This window comes from Lactuca sativa, chromosome 7, assembly GCF_002870075.4.
Source record: "Lactuca sativa cultivar Salinas chromosome 7, Lsat_Salinas_v11, whole genome shotgun sequence".
In the NCBI taxonomy this organism is placed as follows: Eukaryota; Viridiplantae; Streptophyta; class Magnoliopsida; order Asterales; family Asteraceae; genus Lactuca; species Lactuca sativa.
The window spans coordinates 47,096,883-47,105,688 of NC_056629.2; the positions used below are offsets into that span (position 1 = coordinate 47,096,883).

Here is an 8,806-nt window from a genome sequence, read left to right on the forward strand (position 1 = left end):
TAAAATGACCTTTTTACCCTTTCATTTCGGAAAAAGAAACAAAATTTGCTATATTTGATGCCACTAATTATTTACAGGTATTGCCACTTTCAAATGCGTTTTATAGAGGATTAACATATCTTATATCCCCATCTTGATTGAAATTGTTTAATGCCAGTGAATTTAATCAGGTATTAAGTATTGCTTAAATTGATTTATCTTAATTTTTTTAATTAAATCAACTAAAGTTTTTAATATTAAAAAAAAGCTTCTTTCTGGTGGAAACCATGACATTTGATGTTGATGATTTGAGGAATAACACACGGTACACTGGTGGTTACACTGAAGGAAGCTGGACAGTTAAGCTCTTTTGGGAGGTATGCATAAATTACATTTATGGTCCCTGTAATTTTAATTTTCCGGAATTACACATTTGGTCCTTTCACTTTTTAATTTACAAAAAGGAAATCACAAAATTTTAATTTATTTTAAATATTTTATGGGTAATTTGGTAATTTGATGATACATATAGGTTCAGGAAGTTTTGGATGAAATTGGTGCTCCTTCTATTCTTATTTATAATAATTCACTCTTGTATTTTTTTGTCTAGTACTTTATCTAATCTGTTAACTTTACTTGTTTTCTTTTTTTAGAGTTTATACAGGGTCATTCATGACTTCTCTTGATTTGCAGGTTTGTTAAGTTCATTTTGTTTTCTGATACAAAAAAAGTGGCTAATATCTTTGTGTTAGTTGTGTTGTGGTTTAGTTGATATTGATTATTGATTAGTTAATATTGTACAACTGACATGATTATTGATTAGTTGATATTGATTTGAATATGGTTGATTCCACTCTCATACATACCATGTGTATTATTAATTAGTTGATATTGATATTGTACAACTGACATGATTATTGTGTAGGATTTCCGTGTTGTTCTTGATAAAGAGTTGGGATTGATATTGAAGCTAAGAGACATGATGAAGGGTTTTAGAGCTTCTTCAGACACCTTAATGACAAGTTACTGAAACAAGAAGGTGCCCCTTTATTATAGCAATGTAGTATTAGGTTATATTGTTAGGGAAAACCTCTTAATAACAATGTAAATTTAATTTATATATTGTAAGAAAATAGAATTGTATGACATTAAATTTTATGCAATGTATTGTATTTTTTGTATATGGTATTTTATTTTTATTATGAGACATTAAATGAAAATTTAATTTAAAAACTAAAAAATATATAAATATTTTTTTTAAACATTTAAATTTACGATACGCAAAAATGTGTGTCATCTTCATTTATGACATGGCCTTTCTTGACAGGGGCTTTCTTGATACGCATTGCGTGTCATTAACACGCGCGTCATAAGGTCACGACACGAGAATGCGTGTCGTCTTTCTTTATGACAGTGCTTTCCTTGATACGCATTGCGTGTCGTAAACGCGCGTCGTAATTGCGCGTCGTAAATGAGCGTCGTAAATGCGCGTCGTCTCTCTTTATGACAGGGCCTTCCTTGACGCGCATTTGCGCGTCGTCTGAGCCTTTTACGACGCGCAATGAGCGTCGTAAAAGGCCTTTTTTCTAGTAGTGTCTCAAACAAACACTTTTAACTAAACATCCGAGGAGTGGGATGATTTTAAGAAGGTACATATATTAATATATATATATATATATATATATATATATATATATATATATATATATATATAACATTTAAGTTTGAAGTTCCCTAATATTCTTATACTTTTTTTTGTTACATTTGGGTTTAGAGGCATCCGAAGGCTGCTTCATTGAGAACAATTCCATTGCCTTTTCCAGATCTTTGTGCACGTCTTTTTGATGGAAATAGGGCCACTGGTAATTTTAGGAGTTACTCAACCCAGTCATCATCAGTAGTTGGAGCATCCTCTTGTCGTGTTCCACCACTTCAGATTACCGCCACCCTTTTTCATGCAATAGATGATGATGGTGATGACACTTCCGATCGTGAGCCACCACCTTTTGCTGCTTCACCTTCTGTTGTTTCACCTTCTACAGCTTCACCTTCTGCTACTTCACCATATACTGCTTCACCATCTGGAAACCCTAACAAAAGGGCTAAACCCTCAACTCCTATACCTCCTAGCGCCTCACCGTCTGCTTCTTCACCTGATGGAACTTCTATTACTGCTGACGATTTAGCATTTGAAATGAAAAAAGCTCTGCAAAGTTTGACTAAAGGGTATATAATTCCTCAATGTTAAGAGAAGTTAGAGTTGCTTCAATTAGGCCCTACAAATCCTTTACGCTTTGTTGCATATCATATTTTTGGAGGGACCATGAACATGAGAGAGATGTGGATGCATTTTCCCGATATTCCCGAGATATTATGAGGATGGCTTGAGATGACGGATACAAGTTTAGGAGTGTTGAAGGATGGGAAGATTGTCCGATGATTTTTCTAGTGTTGAAACGATTTGTTAGGTCTTATTTGCTTTTGTTGGAACTATTTTTTGTTATTTTGCTACTTGGAATATGGTTTATCTAATGTTTTTATGGTACTTGTAATATGGTTTATGTAATTTTTATTTGCTACTTGAAATATAGTTTATGTAATTTTTTTTTGCTACTTGAAATATGGTTTTTGTAATGTTTATTTGCTACTTGAAATATGATTAATGTAATGTTTTTTTTTAAGTTCTACTTTGTTTATTTTAGGTTTATAATGGATCACAATCAAAAGTTACTTCTCGTCATTCTTATGTACCTATACATCCGTTATTTTTGGAAGAGGGGTGTGAAACGATTGCGGGATAATGATTCGGAAATGACGGGACATGAATACACATTGGAGTTATTACATTGTAATCGTTTACAATGTGTTGAAGTACTACGTATGTCCCGTGACTCTTTTGTACGACTATGTGCTCATTTTAGAGCAAATTACTCATTAAAGGACAACAAATATGTATTGGTTGAGGAAAAGATGGCTATGTTTTTTATGATGATCGGCCAGAATCAACGTTACGTGATTATAAAGCGGAGATTTCAACACTCGAAGCAAACAATTCATAAATTTTTTTATGAAGTGTTGGAAAAAATGATGTCTTTCGCACAAGATGTTATAGTACAAACTTCTTTTAATTTGAATCCAAACATTCCAGGACATAATAGGAGGCTACGACGGGTTTTCAAAGGGGCGGTTGGTGCACTTGATGGCACTTTGATACATGTTGTTGTCCCTGCTAAGAAACAAGACTTATATAGAAGTAGGGGAAAGGGAGATTGCTACCAAAACGTATTGGCAATTTGTGACTTCAACATGATGTTTACATTTGTTGTGGCTGGGTGGGAAGGGGTAGCACATGACTCTAGAATATTATTAGAAGCAATAGCCGATCCACAAGCATCATTCCCGTTTCCACCACTAGGTAAGTTTTTGTTTTTTTAAATATTTTTATCTTACTTTGAAAATTAATTAGTGTTTTTCATTTTTTACAGACAAATATTATCTTTGTGATGTCGCGTATGCACACACTCGAGGATTTATGGCCCCTTATCGTAATGTGAGGTATTGGCTTGGAGATTTTCATCAACGACGTGCGTTGACCAATAAAGAAAAATTTAACCACGGACATGCAAAACTTCGGAATGTCATTGAGTGTGCTTTTGGTGTTTTGAAAGCACACTTCCCTATATTGAAGAGGATGGCACCATTTCCGTTTGTGACACAAAGAAACATTGACATGGCATGTTTCGCGCTTCATAATTTTATAAGGAGAGAAGGACTGAGTGATGAGTATTTCACACGATACGATGAACACAATGTCCCGTTTCAAAATAACAATGTTCTCGTTGAGGATGATGAAGACGAGATTCCAACACATGGTACTGCAGCAGACCGTGAATATATGACTCAGTTAAGGGATGAAATTGATGATCAGTTGATGCACAATATAGATTGAATTGTTTTAAATGAAATTGTTATTGTAAAACCTAATTTTTTTGATTGTATGACTAATTTAGTTGCATGAATTTTATTTTCAATGTTATAAGACTATTATTATTTAAGTTTTAGTGTTTAAAAATCATTTTAAGTTTGTAAAATCATTTTATTTAAAATTCGGTTTATTTCAATAGCTTGCAGACGTTAAAAAACAAACAGTCTTCTTATTGCAGACTGCAGACGTTTGGTCCACCTCTTTTGCTGCAGAGGCTTGCAGATGTGGTCCACAGACTACAGACATTTTGGCTTCAGAAAAACAAACAACACCTTAATGCACTTGATTAATCTCTTTACCAAAATCTATTCAAACAACACATTAAGATCTTAATGGCATATCTTATTCCATAATGATATTAATCTCAATTCACATTCACAATGATCATTCACTTGATTACATAAATTTCATGTTCCAAATTTTTGTCTCAAAATAAACCAGGTTTCGCGAATATCTTATTTATATGACTTAAATCATTAAGTCATTAAGTCATAAGCTTAATTTTTATTATCAACAGTTTCATCAATTAGGGTTTACAACCATTAAAGTTAAATTCAAGATTCATTCATGGAGTCACCAACTAGAGTGGAAATCATAATCACAATTCTTATAACAACATTATACTATAATTTCTAAACATTTGAACCCAATTCTAACAAATTCCTCAAACCCCATCATTAAATATTTCTTCTCCCGCAATCCTTTGATTTAGGCTTAACTCTTGGTGGAATTCTCCCAAGATCGAACCATGGTTTCCAGCTGAAGTGTGGGTGTGAAATGGGTTCAAAATGACTAACTTCATCTTGGTAAAAACCTTATACTATCTTATGTTACACGTCACGTAATATCCATGAACACGCCGCGTTTACTTACGTTGTCTCACGTAACCCATGTGTACGCGTCATCTCGTTATTATTAGTTTAACAACACACTTTAAACATGTCACTTAATATCCTTATTACACCTTGTTTTTTATTTAGTACATTGCCCATTTCATATATATATTTGTACTTTACCATTTACTCAAAACGTCCCTTACGTGTCGCGTAAAACCAACATTATGCGTCGCGTTCACGTCCTTCTAATTTAGCATCATGTTGTTAAACGCATACCGACTCTAAGTTTTGCTTTCCCATTGTAAATTTCCTATTTCTAAAATATAAATATGCATCATCGTGTTATGTTAAAAGGGCTCTACATGACGTGTAATTCCATTTTACGCACCGCGTACCCTGGCTGTAGTTTTTGTGCTTAACCAAAATTACCTCTTCACCCAATACAATTCAAAATACACAATGTAGATGACACAAACTTAATTAGAATAATCATAATAATGGTTTCAAGGAACCATTTCATGATATAACAAATTAATAACCAAACTTGGTGCTTGACCCTTTCATAACTTTTATCATTTTTGACCAAATCACCCTTTTACATTAAAATTTAATACACCAATTAACATTCAAATTTTAGGGATATTATAGAACGTGTGTTTTACACATCCAAAATCATATAAAACTACTACAATTGTTACAACTCCTTGTGTTGATGTTCGAGCCATGGTAAAACCTTGTGAGGCTCCTAATTCAAGCTATTCCGAGGGAGTCATTGGTCAACAGGAACCAAACACTATTGTGAATTTGATTGAAACCCTATCCCATGCAACTTAGTTTACTCATATGCAAACTTTTTCCATGATGGAGAATTAAACAACTAATTTTGATTATCAAGATAAATGTAATAAAAATTTGTACTAAAGAAGTGTCCAAATGCAAGACAACAAGTTCTTTCGTCTCTAATTATCACGACATAAGTTCTTTATTATTGAAGGTCTCTCAAAAAAATCAGCATGTATCAAGCTATGGGTTATAAGATGAAAAATGTATGAGTGTGACATAAAGAAATGGATCAATGGGATAAGTGTGATAAAAGTTTCAAAGTGAATGTCAAAAACACTTAATAATTTTTTGGGAATTCAAGAAACAAAATTATAATAATGGACCTATTTACAATTCAGAATTTGTGTGGTAATCTTTCTTTTTAATTATGCGGTTAGTAATTCAAGGGGCCATTAAAGTAGAATTTTATGTTTTTGGGACCTAACTAAGTTTTTGAAGCATCGAGTGGTTTCAAATGAGATTTTTATTAACATCGGTGTTCAATGCTAATAATTTAACTATGTTGATTGTTTCGGTTCATGCTCCTCAAGATATCTTAAAAAAGAGGTCGTTATAGAATATATTTTTGAATATTTTTCGAAGATTAACCAGGGAGATAGTGTTGTTAGCTTATTTTAATGAAGTTAATGATGTCACAAAGAGATGGGTGTCCCATTTTTGTAGTTCTCTAAAAAGTTATTTTAATCAATTCATTAATGGCATGGAGTTAGTTGATCTTCCTTTTAGAGGATATTCGTATATGTGGGCCAAAAAGTGGGATTCCTAAATTAATAAGGCATCTTCGTCTTTTGTAGCATCTGGATGATTCATATATAAATGGTGCAGATGCATATAAATGATGCAAATGCATGGATGATATAGAGGCTCTGTATGAATTTGTATCTGAAGGATGCATTAATGTTTGGTTAGACATCTCAATGTCTACCTCTTAACGATGAAAATGACTATTTTAACCCTTTAAACTATTTTTTATATACAAATTAAACATCATACAACATCCAAATTTGACATATATGGATCCTTATATCACAATATAACAAATTTTATAACCATGTCTCACAATAAATCGGTTCAATTATCATCTGTAACATAAAATCGAGGATATAACTCAAATGTGTTGAAGAATCAAGGCGATAGTTGTACATAAAAGATAAAAAGCAAAAACATATCAAACATATCATAAACATGTACCTTCACTGAAGCAATTATAGTCTTTTACAAGAAATTTAGGAGATGATGGGAATGCGAATTGGCGAAAAGAAGAAGGGGATTTGGATTTTCTAACAGAAACCCGATGGTCAAGAAAAAATTGGACCTCGTAATCATGGCTTCCCAATTTTTTGGGTTCATTGTCCTATTCCATCTTAATTTTACACATTACATGCACCCCTTTTTTTCTGGTTGTGGGATCAGTGGGCTTCATGCGATCCTACTTCTGAAACATTGTTGGACATAAATCAAGCACGAATTTCGAGCACTAAGAACATAAATCAAGCACCAAATTCGAGCAGTAAGAACATAAATCAAGCACCAGTTTCATACAATAAAGAAAAACATGTTTTAGGGCCTGAAAAAACGACCAGAAAGATTGGCCTGAAAAAATCGACCAAAAAGGAAAAGAGCAAAAAACTTACCAGTGAAAGGGGAGGAATCAAGGATGGAGGCTATGAAGGCGGAGTGGCATTGCCAAAGGCTGGTAGGGGGAAGTGGTTGACACCTGAGAAAAGGGAGAATGACGGAGAAGGTTTGATGTGTAGCGGGGGAGAAAGAAAAAACAGAGACGGGTTTGTTATGTTAGGGTAAGGATATTAGAAGTCTTTTTTTTCATTCAGACTCCTCATCTCTTCACAATTAAGACCCTTTCTTGTCACGTCTGATCGGTTAAGAGGGTAAAAAAGCTTCAACCAAACAATTTGAATCTGAACGATCCATAGCTAGAAAAAATGGTTGGATCATCAGCCAATGCTCTTTAAAGAGATCAAGGTTCATTACAGACCTACACTATTTTCTTTATTTCAATCTAGTTCCTTTTGGAAGTTTTTTTTAGAGGTTTTCAAATCTGCATTAAAGCAAAATGGTTTCTTTTCAATAAAAATCCTATAGTGCATTTCAATATAAAACTTCATGCGCTAAAAAGAACTTCTGGTCTTAGCATTTGGAATATAAGAAGACACGAGATGAGAAGAAAAATGAACCTCAATATGTTATTTATGACATCGACCAATGGATTGATAGTAGATTGGAGACTACGACCGATTTGGAGGCTATACATAACTCTTAAAAAGAGTCGGGAGACTTTGAGTGATTAGAACACTTAGATTTAGTTTAAATGCTAAATTCAAGTGACTATTGAGGGGAAAGAGAATTCCAAAAAAAAATTCACACTATATTAAATCATAAAAGAAGGAGAATTTCCATTTAAGGTATATACATCGATGGTGAATGGATATCAATGATAGTCATGTCAAGAACAAATTTTATCATCATTTTTCTCACATTTTCAGTCTCTTAAAACTTTAAAATTTCACAAGATTTGAGTATCTTTAAAAACTAATAAAGATCATCATACGTTCATTGAATCTATGTTCATCCGATAGGAATAAAGAAGGCGGTGTAGATTTGTAGAGTGAATAAAGCGCCTAGTCTAACTTGTTTTACTTTTTCCTTTTTGATAAAATTTTGGGAATTCATTGAAGAAGAAGATGTGAAATTGGTGTTGCATTTTTAAAATTATTCAAATATTCTAAGTGGGTATAATTCATTTTTTAAACTTATTCCTAAAGTACAAGACCCAAAGATCATAAAAATTGTAGAGTCATTAGCTTAGTTCATTATCAAGATAAAACTACTAGCAAATAGGTTAGCGGAAGTGGTAATGATGTGGTGATTAGTGTGCAACTGAATTTCATCAAAGTTCGTCAAATTTTTAATAGAACCGTTGATCCTTAATGAGATAATAAGTTGACATAAGAGAATCAGAGGAAACTTATAGCTTTTAAAGTTGACTTTGAAAAAACGTATAAAACACTTTTTTATTTGGATGAAGTTCTTTATGAATCGGACTTTAGTTGAGAATGGCGAGGGTATATTAGAGTGTCGTTAACTTCCATGATGACCTTTGTATCGGTTAATGTGTCTCCCACTAGTGAAGTTAAGGTTGAAA

General features: G+C 33.0%; 1 protein-coding gene and 1 long non-coding RNA gene across 2 annotated transcripts; one reads left to right on the plus strand and one right to left on the minus strand.

The window, feature by feature from the left end:
- The first annotated feature begins 266 nt into the window (after positions 1–266).
- Positions 267–3,928, plus strand: LOC128127231 (uncharacterized). The gene is made up of 6 exons (XM_052765670.1): positions 267–356; positions 512–573; positions 633–672; positions 1,754–2,205; positions 2,682–3,394; positions 3,465–3,928. Exons 1-6 carry the CDS (start codon positions 267–269, stop codon positions 3,926–3,928), a joined length of 1,821 nt encoding a protein of 606 aa, XP_052621630.1.
- Positions 3,929–6,818: 2,890 nt separating this feature from the next.
- Positions 6,819–7,422, minus strand: LOC122194902 (uncharacterized). Its single transcript, XR_006184697.2, has 2 exons — positions 7,278–7,422; positions 6,819–7,120 (listed from the first exon to the last, which is right to left on the minus strand). It is a non-coding gene; the product is annotated as an uncharacterized LOC122194902 (long non-coding RNA).
- Positions 7,423–8,806: the final 1,384 nt, after the last annotated feature.